This window comes from Pelophylax lessonae (assembly GCF_965119305.1).
Source record: "Pelophylax lessonae genome assembly, chromosome: 1".
NCBI classification, from domain to species: Eukaryota; Metazoa; Chordata; class Amphibia; order Anura; family Ranidae; genus Pelophylax; species Pelophylax lessonae.
Genome location: NC_138768.1, coordinates 691078183 through 691095232, shown reverse-complemented (window position 1 = coordinate 691095232; position 17050 = coordinate 691078183). Strand labels below are relative to the sequence as shown.

The following is a 17050-nucleotide window of genomic DNA, read 5'->3' as shown; positions in this document are numbered from 1 at the left end:
GTCTTGATATACAAGTAGCGCCACGTCATAACGTAGTATATACAACGAGTATCGCCATCAAAGTCATCCCTTCCACTTTCACTTTACGAGCGCTTCAAGCCTCGCTTTTAGAATGCTCTACTGCAGGGTAGTCTTTCCAGTCACAAATGCAGACTGACAGCGGGTAGAGTCGGCAGCGTGGAGGGCGGTCTATGTGGACAGCTTTACCCCGGATGCCTGCATACTTAGATGTTTTTCCTTTTGTAATCATCAAGTTACTAAACGTTGTACCTTCATTAAATGTACCTATCTTGCTACACCTAGAGGCGCCTCTCTTCTCTTTTATACTCTAGCTCCTGCTGGATTTTGCTTCTAATCCCCTTGTGGAGGCTGCCATTTGTGAATGGAATATTTATGGTTACACAACCTATTACATTGCTATAATCTTTTTATATGGACTATAAACTGAAAGACTTATGAATAAATGGTGGTGAAACGAATCATCTGAGTTCCCATTATTTCTTATGGGGCAATTCGCTTTGAGATATGAGTGCTTTGGATTACAAAGGTTTTACTGTATTTGTATTGCTTTCTGCCTGGTTCTTTGTTTTCTTCAGGCAGCTACTACTCTTATATACTTGTGAAAAGCTGCTCTAAAATGTGTATATGTGCATGTGTCATAGTTGTGGAGTCTAACCAAGGATACAGTAACAATCACCTTACAAACTTCTAGTCGTACAAAGATATGTTCATGTTGGGTGTTCCCAAACGTGCCACATCCCAAATAAATTGCAAAGAGAAAATTCCCCTATGGGTGGGACTTTTTAGGCACTAAATTGTAACATACACAAAAATTAAGTTTTTATAATATTTATTAGAAAATTAAATACAAAAAGTTAAAAGACTTGGCAAGCTGTGCGATACATCACATATACAGATGGAAGATAACCACATAACCCCAGGGTAAGTACCCGAAAAAATTGGCAGTCCTTAAATATCCAGCTACAGTAAAAAAGCAGCAAAAGAGCAGAAACCTCAGCTCCCTGTGTTCGCGGCAAGTGAGCACAATGCCGCGAACACAGGGAGCTGAGGTCTCTGCTCTTTTGCTGCTTTTTTACTGTAGCTGGATATTTAAGGGCTGCCAATTTTTTGGGTTCCAGCTGTCCCCACCCAGCCTCTATTGAGGCTGGCCAGCACGCAATACCAAGACCACACATCCAGGATTCTGTTTAACCTCAGAATTTGCTTTGCCATCTTTAAACAGCATTCCTGATGTTCACCTTAAGCACGCTGACTACTTGTTTTTAACATTCGGGCAGGCTATTTGTTTGAATCACTACAGTAGATTATACCACTCTCCAAGGGCACCCCTGAAGAAGGAGTATGTACTGACACTCCGAAACGCGTCGGGTACTTACCCTGGGGTTATGTGGTTATCTTCCATCTGTATATGTGATGTATCACACAGCTTGCCAAGTCTTTTAACTTTTTGTATTTAATTCTCTAATAAATATTATAAAAACTTTATTTTTGTGTATTTTTATAATTTTTTTTTACAATTTAGTGCCTAAAAAGTCCCACCCATAGGGGAATTTTCTCTTTACAAACTACTAGTCACACATCTGTAGATAGATGCAAATGTGGCACTTAGGTTTATCTTATATCAAACCACAAAGACATACAAAACACAAATTAGTATCTCCATATTCATAGCTTTAGACATTTACTGTACATTCCTAGGAATCCAAAACAGATGTAAGGCTGACCATAGATGTATTTATTTATTTTTTAATAAAAAAGAAAAAAAAAGATTTCCCCTTCCTCCCAATCGATGTGGATGGGAGGAATCTTCCCCGCAGCTCTGTGGTATTCTGACACCAGGGACTCCTCTGCTGTCAGAATACAATGATCGGTGCTGCAGCCAATTAACTGCATGCACTGATCGAGTGAAAATTTTCCAGCAGACCTGTGTAAAAGAAGCCGGTCGTTAGACTTCTCTGGAGCAGGAACAGCCATCTATGGTAGCTTAAAGTTTAACTAAAGCAAAATGTTTTTTTTTCTAGTTTTGGATAGAGTGAAGAGGGAGTTTTTATAGCTGTCTGTTTCCCCCATTATGGAAATGCACCCTCTGTATTTGTCCTCTTTACTATTATCATTGAAAGTGATTGTACAAGAAAATCCCAAATTTTAGATTGTCCACAGAAAAGTAAAAGAGGGGAAATCTTCCAATGAGGACACTAGTTCTGGTGATCTGGGGGTTCCCAAGGAATTCCCTTAATTTGCAGGGATTACCTCTCACTTCCTGTTTGGCTATGGGACAAGAAATTAAGGGAAATCTCTGTAATGGAACACAGATGCTGACAAAAAAAAAATAAAGACAGGGGTTATAACCCTTCCTTGCTCTAACTAAAATGAAAAAAAAAAAGTTTTGACCTATAGTTTTACTTTAAGACTCAATTCCCAAGGGAGGGTTCTCTGAGTTTAGGCATGTCACAGAAACATAGATTTGTATCAGAAAGCACCACTACCTTTGGACAACAATTCTAATATCAAATGATCTTAATAGAAGCCCATACTAAAGGGTAACTGCAGTCTTACTCATCATAGATTGAAGTTGCTAAGGCTACATCCAGTAGAAACTAAGGTCCTCTGAAGTCGAAGTTCCAGCCAACTGCTTCTGTAGTTGTCAACACCAGACTGTGGGGTTGATTTACTAATACTGGAGAGTGCAAAATCTGGTGCAGCTCTACATGGTAGCCAATCAGCTTCTAACTTCAGCTTGTTCAATTAGGCTTTGACAATAAACCCTGGAAGCTGATTGGTTTCCATGCAGAGCTGCACCAGATTTTGCACTCTCCAATTTCAGTAAATCAACCCCAGTGTGTCTGTAGGTTCAGCGTGCTGTGCACCAATAAAATAGCTTGGTTGCTAAGTCACATTGAATGAGCTTCAACAGAAACTACTGTCATTGTCAAGGAATTAGTATAGTATTATAAAACTTAGAAATTAGATTGAAAGCTTCTCTTGGGAAGGGACTGCTATGAGTACCATATAATAAAGTAGTATGTAATACATTGACGTTATAAAAAAAGTAAAACAACTACATTTTTATCACTACTGGCAACTGCTTCTAAACCTAGATCCTGCTTTACTCATAGTATGTACATGATGGAGGATTAATAAAAAAAGTGTTTTAATTTTATCTAAAGTGGATGGCAGCCAATCAGCTTTTACATTTACATTTTCAAAGCTGTGTCAAAAAAATTTAAAATATAAACTGATTGGTTGCCATGGGCAACAGTCAGCAGTTGAAATAGAGCTTGTCTCAGATGTTTCTAATTATTTCCCCCCATTTAGAGAGATGCTTCAGTTGTTATTGCAGGCAAAGACTACATGAGAAGGAAAACAATACGTAAGTTTGATAAGTAAGAATAATTATACTATTTTTATCTAAGAACTACTTTATTTTAAAACGAATATAAGATTGAACTAAGGTGATTTTAGGGGTCATTTCTTCTTTTATGCATGAATAAGTCTATTGAATATGCAATTACATTCAGAAAGATAATAACCTTTTTCTTTGCTTTTGCTCAGATTAAAAGATTAATATTTAATAGCATATGTATTTATATCAAGGATTACATGCATTGGGATATGTTGTATTCTTGTTTTGACATCAACATATTTTCCACTTGCAAAATAAAATATCTATATCATTTATTTTATGGAAAAAATATAGTTATGCTTTCATTAAGTGTGATTCGTGTGTATTCATGAAATAAATAGAAAATGAAAAATGTAAAAATGTATCCACAATCCCTTGTGAATTAATTTAGTATCTATCCAAAGGTCAGGTTTTATATTTTGTATGATTTTTCTTCTAAGACTTTTTTGTCTACGCACAATCACTTTCTTTTACCTTTGTTCATTAAATATAAAATTAAGCTGTCCTTACATAGATAGATATGAAGATAAAGGATGAGAGCGCCAAGCCACAGGGATTTGCCAAGATATTAATTTGTATTTTTCACAATAAAAAGGTCTTTCAGGAGTTGACAGCCAACATGTTTTGGGGGTCAAGCACAAATCCCTCTTCATCAGGGCCAGCATACATTTTGTAAAAAAATTCTTGAAATTAAAAACATGACTTCAATTGACTGTGTTCAAAAAGTACATCAGGAAACTGTTGTACTTTTATGAAATTAGTTCATTGAAATTATGTCTTTGTCTTAAAGTGTCATTAAATCAACAATAGATGCTGTTCATACTCACTCATTTTCTGCATTCTGAAAAAGAAAAACCTGGTTGATCCTGCTGTTCTCTATCTCCCCCTTCTATCCATGTCCCCACTGCAGTTGGGGATTTTGCAAAACAGTGTTGGCAGTTAATGCACATGTTCAGTTTTCATTGTATTTTCTACCCCTAGCATTTCCTCCCTATCACATCTAAGCAGCCAATGTGACTATAGAGTCACCTATGTTGGCTAATACACAGTGGAAAATGCCAGTCCACTTCTACCTTTATTTTTCGTGCCCACCAATCAGGTAGACACAATGAGGGTGGGATATTACATGTTGATTGATGGAGGCCTCACCTCCCTGTCATTCTAAGACACAGGCTGGAGGGGTGTAACACTGCCTGGGACTAGCAGAAATCTGCTCACATCATCATGTTATTACTAAAAAATAATAAAGATTTAATTTCTAATATATACTTGTATGAAATGTAAAGCAGTTCATTTGATATTACTTATTTCTTTTCACTCTGTATCTCAAAGGCTGTTTTTTTATTTTGATCATGTAATCAGTAGCAGAGGGCTAGAAGTTCCTCCTGCCACTGTTTCCCTACAGACAGGCTGGGAAAGAGCTGGGTCATGTGACAGCTGTATATTGATTAGTAAAAAAGGTTATTTTATTAAAGTAATTACAGTACCATCACCCACATATAGAAAGTGAAGGGATCATGTAAAGTAAACAGTGTGTGTTTAGAATAACTTTAAACGTTTTTTGGAATTTGTAAAAAAAAAAAAAAATTATGTTGTCACACAACTGTGTTACCATAACAACTGTTTTACAAAACACATCTCTGTTGTATTTTATCCCTGATAAAGGGGGGTTTTTACGTGATCCCAAAAACACATTGTATGCCAATTTTTGGTAATATCTTCTTATTTTTTAAAATTAAAAAAAAAAACAATTTTGGACCAAATCCAAATGTCTTGACATTCTCATTCTTTCCATTTACATTGACACCCCTAGGAGCCCCATTTGGGCTTCACCAGGTACTAGAGAACTGTCACATTATACTAATCATTTTAAACATTTAAAACTACCACCAAGCTTTCAACCCCAATTCTGGAATACATAGACAGATGACTACCATACAAGGGCGTAACTACAGGGGTTGCAGGGGTTGCAATCGCTACCGGGCCCCATGCTCCAGGGGGCCCGGTACCAAACCAATGGGTGAACTTCCAGGATCGCAAAGGTCACACTTGCGACCGGACGCTGGCATTGCACCACTGTGGGGAGGCCCCAAGATTGCAGGAAGGGGGCCCACAAGATTGCAGGAAGGGGGCCCACTGCAGAACCTGTGAAAGAATCCTGCTGCGGGACCGTAATAAAAGGCCATGCAACGAGTGTAAAGAGCCCCAGGATTAGTGGGAAGAGCCCTGGGCTTGAAGGTAAGGGCCCCGGCCAGGGGTCTGGGGGGCCCTTCATGGTTTCTTGCATCAGGGCCCTGAAGGTTCTAGTTACGCCTCTGCTACCATATCCTCTGATCTTTAAACAATAGTTTAACATTGTACAGGGACTTTCTTTGACATTTACTCTATAAAGGAACACTTGTGCTGTGGAAGCATAAAGGCCAACTTTGATGACCTTTTCTTCTAAAAAGTGTTAATTGCCTGATATGCAGATTCGCTGACTTCACTGCATGCTTATTTCAGGTCAGTGCCTCAAAAAGTGTTGAAGCCTCTGGATCAGTACAAATTCTAGCATTTTCATAATAAGGTCATAAATGGCATATGTTTTCTCTAAAAACAAGACTGATGCTTAGAGATGGTTATGGTGCTTCTCTTTTTGGAAGTCTGCAGACTACTTTCAAGTAAGAAAGAACTATAACAATCAGGGCCGCATTAAGAGCATCATGGGCTTGGTGCTGAGGATTTTGAAGGGCCTTAAGGGCCGTGCCTTGGCATGCACCCAGAGGAGGAAGGGTGCAGCCATGCATGCCTAATTCAACATGGGATGCTGTCTCTGAAGCCCATAAACACATCCATGCATCGGCAACTGTCCCTCCTTGTCCGGCCTTCGCGCTGTGTGGGGAGGTTCTGAGGGTGCTGCCTGGGGAAGCGAGCATAGAAGCCAGACTTCTGTGTTTACAAGTGACAGAAGAGCGGTAACAGTGAATATGGCCAACTCGGGGCCTATATAAAAGGTAGGGGCCTGGAGCTGCAGCTCCAATAGCCCCTACGTTAATCTGGCCCTGATAACAATAATCTTCTTTACGCATTGCTAGTATAGTTTCATCATTCATTGAGGCTGTTAGGAAATATATACATGTATGTACATACTGTACATACATCGATAATTATACATTTTCTTTATAATATCTAATTGATTTAGAATTACTGTGGTAGGTCCTTCCTTAAACAGTATAGTTCAAGTTTTGGAATCCAACATTGTCATCCAATGAAAGTACCTTAGCTACTAGCAGCAAGTGATTAGGCCATATTTGTTTGTCATGTGAGCATGTACAAGTCTCAGTGACGTACATTGCAAAGTAAGCTATAAGCTTGCTTTTGAGTAGACCATCTATGCTTACACTAGATGCCTAAGCATATTGTCTGATTAGCGAGTTCCCAGTATTATACTTTAACAGTGAGCTTGTCTTTTGCATGTTTAATAAAGAAGGTGGCAGCTACACCAAGATACTTGCCAATACGTGTCAATTTATTATGCTTGAATTTTGGATATACTTGGGTGGTTGAGTAGCTGTTGAATTGTACAAGCAGAGTAATGAAATGGGATTATGTCATGTATCTTAGTATTTGTCAAAAATATTTTTTTTTTGTATATGCCTGTTGGTTTTTAGATATTCAAAGTAAAATGGATGTCATGAAAACAGCCTCAGCTCTGAGACTCTAGTATAAAAAGATCTGCTTGCCATTTGTGCTTTCGCTGTTGGAAAATTCTGCCCCTTGGAGTGAATGTAGCATGAAAGTGCTCCTGCAATTTCTCATACATAACCACTTTCACTGCAAGTTCAAGAGATTCCCATCACACACATTCGTCTCTCACCAGGGTCCACATTCACACCTCATTGGTGTGAATAAACTGTTATCATTACAGTACATCGGTCACAGAGTCTACCACATGGCTATACATCTATTTAATTTTTGTTAAAAAAAAAGAGTGAAAGTGATTATGATGGTGTTAATGCACAACAAAAAGCAATGCCATTAGCAAGTGCTCCAGCAACAAACGGAATGCTATATTTGGGCAGTGATAAGAAAGAGTAAGAGTGGGCAGTGATGAGAAAGACTGCCTGAAAAATTAAAACAGTTGTCAGTCATCATTCTTCAATATCCCTTCTACTTATACAACATCTAGAATGTTGTTACTGAAATGCATTTGGGGAAACGTAACACATGCTGCTTGCTTTAATTTAATGGTGTTTACATTTCTAGAGGAAATATCTAGGTTTTGAAAGATCTTGGGAATAGCCAGGAGTCCCTGCACTACAGGGTTGATGGGCTCTAAAGTATGGTGCATACATACACATCTTCATCAAGGTGTCTCTAGACAGTTGCTTATAGTATCAGCATTCTTATCTAATTAAAAAATATTTTGTCATCAGTATGAAACCAACACATTCCAAAAATGCAGTTTTGCTAAGATTTCAAGATATTATTGCAGGGTATTTACTAAAGCCATTTTAGACATTACTTTGTCGTCTTGTCTGCAATGGGAAAATTGTATTTTGCTATAATATTGTTGGTTGTATAATTTAAAAAACCTGTTAGTTCATTACAATATTTTTACAGGTTGTAATTTTTTAAAAATATTCTTATTTTTTATCTTTATCTCAATATTAAGCTAATAGTTATTTTATCAATGTATTATTGGTGTGCTGGATCCATTTGTTTTGCTTTTTTTGTTAGTACATTACATTCTTGTGTGTGTCAATTCAGTCCAACCCTTCTGCGTATCTTTCGGTCAATGAAGCTGCTCATCTCATTATAGGCCCAATAGAAGGGGCTGGGCAGTGGAGCACAAAGGCTCATAAATTCATTGTCTTTTGTTTTTTTAGATCTGTACCCCTTTTTATTCACATGAGGGGATGGTATCTGGGGACCCCCCCCCCCTATTGTTAAAGGGGGCTTCCAGATTCTGATAAGCCCTCTGCCCACAGTCACCAAGCCAGGGTTGTGGGACAGTTGCTCTTGTCCTCATCAACTTGAGGACAAGGTTCTTTGCCTGGTCCCCCCCAACAACAAAAAGTACCCCCTATGTTGAGGGCCTGTGGTTTGGTATGGTTTGGGCTGGTGGGTGGTAAAATCTTGTCCCTACTTAATTGTTTGGATAAGGGTCTTGTAGGGAATTTAGGCGGACTGCACACTGTTTTTTGGCCATTGGCTCCCTCTGCTGTCAAAGGAGGGAGCGGGAGCAGTGCTGAGCTTCCTGGTCTGTGTCAATGGACACAGACAGGGAGCCTCAGGAGCAAGCCCACATTAATGCTTCCATAAACAGCAGCTTTCTATGGGGGCACTTGCTGAAAATAAGGTGCCTGGAGCGCTGGCAGGGGACCCCAGAAAAAATTAGTTGGAGCTGCCCTGTGCAAAACAATTGTGCAGAGCAGGTAAATATAACATGTTTTTTATTTTACAAGTAAGTGTTCCTGCAAGCTAAATAGGTCTAGCACTTCTCTCTTGATATTGCTACAAGCATAGCACTCTCTCTAAAGTGTAAATAATCAAAATACATTTAAGTAATGCCACGCAAAATAAAGTGCTCCAAAAACGTATACGTATGTATATGTGCAAAATATAATCAATAGGTAAAAGATATAAATTTGATTATATAAAGTGCCTTCAATAATAATAATAGTATTATGATAACAATATGAATAATAAAATATACAATAAAAGGTGGCTTCAATATTTTTGGTGCAAAGTGCAATTAATATTTCTACAGTGACAATAAATAAATAGTAAAGTATATTAATATTTATAGTGATAATCAATCAAAAAATAATAAAGCGCATAGCGTGCCTATATAATATATAGCAAATGATATAGTACAATTGGAAAACATATATAAACATGCGCGAATTAGCCAAGTGAAAGCTGTTATTAAGAAATAAATAGTGAAAAAGTGTCTAGTGCTATTTTTCAGTGCTGGATATTGCACTTCCCATCGGTTTCTGAAGAATAATCCATTTAAAAATGTGCATCCAATAACAATCTATAGTGACCTCCACCGCAACACCCTGTGAGTCTGGGTTCTCACCTCCACTCGTGTGACCTAGTGGTTAAGCTAGGTCTTATAGCGTGGATTGCCCTATTTAGGGTCAACTTTCGTGGAGTTGATGGTCTGCTGGTCTCCCAGGGGATTATTTCTCCTTAATTGATGTCCCTCATAGTACCATGCAATGTCACAAGAAAGAAATGGGGGGACTCCAATAGTGCTTATATCTTTCAAACAAGTTTTATTAAATACATTTTATTAAATAAAAGCAATATTGTACTCACATTTAGTGGGTGCTTCAAGCGCACCAATCATACAAGCATCTTTAGTAGCAATTGGATGTGATGGCCATCTGGTGGGAATGGGGATCCTCTGTGTGCTGCTCCTTTCCTGATTGGAATTGGCAGTGATACCGTCCGGGCCCCTCCCCTACGCGCTCAACACAGGGTCACCGTGTCTTCTAAGGGAGATATGATAAGATGGTATCTTTGGATCTGTCTGTATATATATATATATAGTGTGTGGATTAATTTGGAGCCGCCCTGATTAACTTCCGGAACTGTGTTCAGTGTCATAAAGCTCCTCCCTTGTACTTCCTAATGATTGGCCTGTGGTTTTTGTTTATATTGGTTGTCATGGTACACCCCCGTGATTGGCCAAACACTCATTATTTGCTATCAAGCTTGTATGAATACGAGGGAAGATTCCTTTACCCAGCGGGCATTAACATAAACATGCGGACATTTTATTTTATTTTTTTAAATGAAGGTTTAATGTTACTGTAAAGTGTAATTCCAGTCAAAACCTAACTAAGGCTAAACCTGCTCCCACCCCTATTCTAAGCCTATTCTATCTACCCTGTGAAAGAAAAGATGTGCATACTTCTCTATTCTGAGGATGCTTCGGTCTGGTCACATGATTGGGTCCCAGTGCTGGCTTCAGTGTAGAGGAGGGACAGCCAACAATGGCTGCCCCATTGTAAACCTATAGGTGATGTAAATGTCCAGGCTCTGCAGCTGTTTTCGCATTGTTTTACTCTACTCTGAAGCCGCCACAGAAGAGATCACGTGACCAAACAAATACGTAGGTAAGTATCGGCATCTTTCCTTTTACAGGGTAGATGGCATATGCTCAGAATGAGGGCGGGGATAGATTTGAGCTTAGCTAGTTTTCAAAAGGAATTACAGTTTAGGATATTAAAAGTAAAAGTAGTGATCCCTATCTAGAAATTGCTAGAGAGCACTGCAGGTGTGGTGAAAAAGAAAATAAAGTTGAAGTTCAGCCTAAAACTAACTAACTAAATCTACTTGTAGCCACATTTTAAGACTAATCTATCTAACCCTGTAAATCAAAAATCACTATACATACCTTTTCTGCAGCCGATCCATTCCAGTCTCACACTGAAGCGGTGGCTTCTCTGTGGAGGCATGTGCAGGAGAGTCAGTCGACAATGGAAGCCCCATAGTAAGTCTATGGGCGATGTTAGTTCCCTGGCATTTCCCAGCCAATGTCGGCTGTCTCTTCCACACTGCATTAACTGCTGGAGACTGGACCAGTTTGGCAGCAGAAAAGGTAAGTATAGCGATTTTTTCTTTACAGGGTTAGATAGATTAGTCTTAGATTGTGGCTGCCAGTAGATTTAGATTTAGTTTTAGGCTGAACTTCTACTTTAATATATGCATTAAATCATGGGTGCTCGACCTGTTGCACGCCGACTGTTGTGGAACTACAAGTCCCAAGAGGCATTTCAAGGCTGACAGTTACAAGCATGACTGCCAAAGGCAGAGGCATGGTGGGACTTGTTGTTCTGCAACAGCTGGAGGGTTAAGAATCCATGAATTAAATTATATTAATGACATACTTCTTTGCATTGCCATAAATGACCCTATATAAATGGTAAAGCATACAAGGAATATTGTACCAATCAGTATATCAGAGCATATTAGGAAAGCAAAATTTGTAGCATGAACTGTAAACAATTACAAGGCTTGAAAGTCCCTCGGCAAAAGGTTTAGAAAACAACACAGAACCAAAGAATGACAATGAACTTTGCAATGTTGGTTCCTTTTTTGCAAAGCTTGTCTATGTGTGCCTAGAACACTGTGTACATTCTCCTATACGAATAATAAACATAATAAATGTATGAGATATAATGTACAGGTATAGAGGTTGTCATTTTATTATTCCATGCCTTCTTTTCTGCTTATATAATAGTACATTCAGGATGTATAAAATGTTAAATAGCATTAATGTACTATACTGTAGATGCCGTATTAATGTAGGAAAATGGTTTTAATGTTGCCAAGGCCCTAGATAAAAAGTCCACAATATAGTATTTATTAAATGTTTATTTTTTTCCAGCTCTGGATCCAGCAAAAGATCCATGTTCAAAAACAAAATGCAGTCGGCATAAAGTATGCATTGCCCAGAATCAGGAAACTGCAGTGTGTGTCAGTCACAGAAGACTTACCCACAGGTATGTGATCATTTAGATTTCACTCTGATAAGTTAAATATGTATGTTTTGTAGTTATTTTGTAGGGTTTAAGTCAAAACAGTCACAACTCAGCATCAGTCCTTGAATCCATGCAGCTATTTTTGGAAGTGGAACTTAAAATGAAATTATTTTGGATGTTATTTTTCTCTACTAGATGTAAATGGTAACTGGCTCCTAAAGAGACATATTATAGGGTAAATATTGCAGCAATAGCTGCATTTTATTTATTTTAATCATGGCTGACCTAATATTTTTTAAATAACTCTATCTGAAATTGGGCAATTTAAGTAAATCTATACCCATTCAATAAAATCTGATATAGGCATCGACATGTTAACCTCTGCCCACGTAATGCATATGTGCAATGGTAAAGATGGTGGACTTTAACGCCCATGTGCCACACATATACTTCCATGGATTGCTGAGGTGTCTGTACTGAGAGCATGCACAGTGTGTGTTCCAAGCATAGTGACTGAGCTGTTGAAACATCTCCCAATCTTTACTAAACTTCAGGAGCTGGTGGGACCTCAGCATAAAGACCCAGTTAAAAAGGACGCCGGAGTTGGGTTTGTTTCAAAAATTGGTTTTCATTCTCTTCTGAAGCTTTCATATTTTTGTGATACTACAATGAAGATGCATGTTCATGCACTGCTTGTTAGGGGGTTGCAACTATATTCCAAATGTGCTCCTGCATTATCACCCTGTAACATATGTCCCCTGGTGGAATCTACAAGCAGCTGTTCCAACACACATGGTCCACTGTTGTTAATATCAGGAAGTAGGCCCCAAGCAATGATGTGCAGCCAACTCTGAAGCAAGTGCATGTAGACAGGACGTGACTGAAAAAGGAGATCATTAGCACTGAGATGCAAAAAAGCCTATAGGCAGGACATAGTGATAATAAGATCCTACTACTATACAATAGTATTTCACTTGCCTAATTGTGAGTGATTGGCCATGACGATTCAACCAGGATGATTCCGTTTTAGCTGATTCATGCATGCTCAAACCACAACTGTTCAAGAAAATATTTTATTGGTTGGATCTTCATACCTTCATGCCAGTTATAAACTCACCCCACCATTCCCTTTGAAACTCATTACCCATTGTTTGCATGGGTCATAATCTAACCATGAATGAAAGAAAGACTCATTTCATCAGTAAGTGAATTCTAGAAATGCTTGGTTTTTACATTTTAAATGTGATTTTGCCAAAAAAAAAAAAAAAAACAACAAAAGAGGGATAATTAAAAAAAAGATTTACAAGTAAATGGGAAAAAGGCTGCCACAAAATATTGGCTTATGGAGAAGGGGGGGATGGGGGCTTAATAAGGTAGTAAATATGAACAAGTGTTTTAACTGCGGCAGTGCGGCCCTCCTGCGCAAACTGACGTAGACCTACGTCGGTCGTGCGCCTGCAGCTAGGGGGCGAGCGCGCGCCGCTGCCGGCGCTCTCCCGCCTCCACTCAGCAGCGGGGAAGCCGATGCAGGGGGCAGGCGGCTCTGATTGCCGCCTGACACCCGTGATCATTCCTCGCTGAGTGAGAAGAACGGTCAGCTGTTGTAAACACAGCTGACCGTTCTTCTCCCTGGAATGATCATAGAGCCCCTGTGATCCTTCTATATAGGATAACAGGTCTCTATGATCATTTCACAAGCCACACCCCCCCCCCACAGTTAGAATCACTCACCTAGGCTCACATTTAACCCCTTGATCACCCACGATGTTAGCCCCTTCCCTGCCAGTGTCATTATTATAGTAACAGTGCATATTTTTTAGCACTGATTACTGTAGTAATGTCACTGGTACCCCCAAAAATGTCAGTTAGGGGTTCGATCTGTCCACTGCAATGTCGCAGTCCCGCTAAAAATTTGAGATCGCCGCCATTACTAGTAGAAAAAAAACAATAAAAATGACATAAATCTTTCCTGTAGTTAGTAGATGCGATAAATTTTGCGCGAACCAATCAAAATACCCTTGTTGCAATTTTTTTTACCATAAATATGTAGCAAAAAATTGGCCTAAAATGTTAAAAAATTGTGATTTTTAAATTTTTTTTGAGAATGTTATATAGCAGAAAGTGAAAAAATATTGTTTTGTTTTTTTTTAGAATTGTCGCTCTTTTTTTGTTTATAGCGCAAAAAAAAAATCACACAGGTGATCAAATACCACCAAAAGAAAGCTATATTTGTGGGAAAAAAGGACACCAATTTTATTTGGGTACAGCATCGCACAAACTCGCAATTGTCCGTTAAAGTAACGCAGTGCCGAATGGCAAAATATGGCCTAGTCATTAAGAGGGAAAATCTTCCGGTCCAGAAGTGGTTAAAAATGTATATATATTTTTTTTTTTACTTGTGAGGTTGGTGAAACTAACTGACATTTTGTGCAGATCAAGGGACAGTCCTCTGATTTTCACATACAGTATAAGTAAATAAGTAGCCACTGTCAGCAACTGTCCTAAAAGAGAACAGGGGGTAATTGATTACACAGGCCCCTTTTAAATTTAAATTATTGGGTTTTTTTTATTCACTGTTCTTTTATGGCTCGTTCATGCTTGTCTCTTGCTGTCCTTTTAAAAAACAATATGTGATGGTTCGTTTTTTTTAAATGGTGGTTGACAGTTTATGTCTCCCCCTTACAGTTTTAAACCTGAAAATCCCACACCACCACACTAAAACCTTGTGCATTTCACATGAATAGGTCCAGAGGTGGTACTGATGCGCATCTAAAGCAAAACGGCATGTGTAAAACCCTATCCAGCCAGCACTGTGGTTTAAGGGGGACAGTAAAAGCATAGCTCAACCATTTATTTTACCACATTTCATGTGAATAAGTCCTTAATCCAAGTTTTTTTTTTTTTTATCTCTAGTAGTGAGTTCTGTTTGTTGAGTTAAAGTTTAAGTGAAGGCAAACGTTTTTAAGTTTTGATTTGAGTGGAGAGAAATTAGAACAGTCAGGTTTTTATTGCTGTCTGTGCCTCTGATAGGAAACCCCCCCCCCCTTATTTGTCATGTTTACTATTATCGCCGAAAGTAAAAGTAAAGTGAAATCCTAAATTTTGGGTTGTCCCGGGAACAGTATTAGAGGGAAATCTTCCAATGGAGACATTAGTTCTGATGACTTTTTCAATAAATGTGTTTGGCATTCACTAAAACATGCTACGAAAGTACTGCATGGACAATTTTATGAAGTCATGTAGCATTTTCTTAGTGAAAGCTTGCAGTGATATTCTGCTGGCGGTAGCCTATGTCCTTTACACACACTTGTAAATAGTGGAATAGGAGCGGGCGGCTGCTGGCATCCTTAACAGCCAGTAAACATGGTTGTTAAGGAGCAGGTGACCACCATGTCCTTGTCATGTCACCATGTCACAATGGCATGTGCCCCCCCCCCCCAAATCCATACCAGACCCTTATATAAGCATTCAGCCCAGCAGGTCAGGAAAAGGGGGGCAAGTGAGCACCCCCTTTCCTGAACCATACCAGACCACATGCCCTCAATGTGGTGGGGTGCTTTGATGCCCCCAAAGCACCTTGTCCCCAAAACAACGCATACTGAGACCACTGCTTATTTACCACATGCATTTTCTTTTCATTTTGTGAATTGCCTTTTACTCTTGTTTTATGTGGTATTTATCATGCTTTTTTGTTTTCTGCAGTAAATACCGCATAAAGCAATAGTGAATTGATATTTTTAGGAAAACACCTTAATACCGGCATGCGATCTACTTTTGTGAATGGAGCCCATTATTTCCAGCAAACTCCAACAACTGGTCTTCTCAGTCCCCAGACATTTACAGAGTGGTGTTAAAAGAAGAGGGAATGCTACACTGTAGTAAACATGGCCCTGTCACAACTTTTTTGTAATTGAGGTTGTACTTTGCCAGCTTTTTGTTGCCCTGTCCCAACTTTTTTGAGACATGATGTTGCCATCAATCAAATTAGAAGGTAAGGTACTGTATATTAATTTGTTTCTAACTGTTAAGTTGTGTGTAAAGTTCAAGTTTATCTATGTATACCATATTAGAGAGAGTAGAGTAGTAAAGAAAGGACCCTGCAGCTCCACCTGCTGGCTGCATGAAAGACTACATGAAAGCTGTTTGCTTACTGATAAAAAGCAGTTGCTTTAACCACTTAAGCCCCGAGGATTTGGCTGCTAAAAGACCAGGGTTTTTTATTGCGATTTTTTAATGCGTGACTTTAACGGACAATTGCGCGGTCCTGCGACGCTGTACCTAAACGAATTTGATGTCCTTTTTTTCCCACAAACAGAGCTTTCTTTTGGTGGTATTTGATCACCTGTGCGATTTTTTGATCATGCGCTATAAACAAAAAAAGAGCGTCAATTTTGCAAAAATAACAATATTTTTCAAATTTTTTATATGAAATTCCCCAAAAAAAATGTAAAAATCAAAATTTTTTAACATTTTCGGCCAATTTGTTTTATGCTACATATGTTTGGTAAAAAAAACCGCAAAAAGCGTATTTTGATTGGTTTGCGCAAAAGTTATCGCGTTTACTAACAAAGGGAAAGATTTTTGTCATTTTTGGTGTTTTTTTAACGCGTAATGGCGGCGATCTGCGATTTTTTTTGCGGGACTGCGACATTGCGGCGGACAGATCGGACCCTTGACTGACATTTTTGACACTTTTGGGGTTACCAGTGACATTACTGCAGTAATCAGTGCTATACATATGCACTGTTACTGCAAAAATGACACTGGCAGGGAAGGGGTTAACTGTATTGGAGAGGGAGGGGTTAAGTGTATCCTAGGGGCGTGTTTCTAACTGTAAAGGGACATGGCTATTGGTGTAAAAACAAAGATCAACGGTCCTACATAGTAGAACCGTCTGATCTTCATTTTTACACCAGGGAGAATGACGGGCGGCTTGTTTACATAAGCCGCTCCGCCTTTCTCCCTTCACCGGAGCGATCGTGAGTGACCGGCGGACGATCGGGTCCGCCGGTCACACGCACTGACTTGTCAGTGAACGAGCCGCGGTGGGCGCGCGCCCGCCCGCAATTGGCTCGCAAGTCAGTGACAGGCGAGTGACGTACCGATACGTTACTCTGCCTGGCCGGGGCTGACCGCCGCAGTATAT

The 17050-nt window shown here is 39.1% G+C and overlaps 1 protein-coding gene across 1 annotated transcript in view; it reads left to right on the top strand.

The window, feature by feature from the left end:
* The window catches only part of SPOCK3 (SPARC (osteonectin), cwcv and kazal like domains proteoglycan 3), a 473026-nt gene that overhangs the window by 278031 nt on the left and 177945 nt on the right, over positions 1 to 17050 (top strand). Inside the window, exon 3 of the mRNA XM_082253008.1 lies at positions 11811 to 11925. Coding sequence (XP_082109134.1) covers positions 11811 to 11925 — 115 coding nt within the window. The remainder of the gene's footprint in view (positions 1 to 11810; positions 11926 to 17050) is intronic.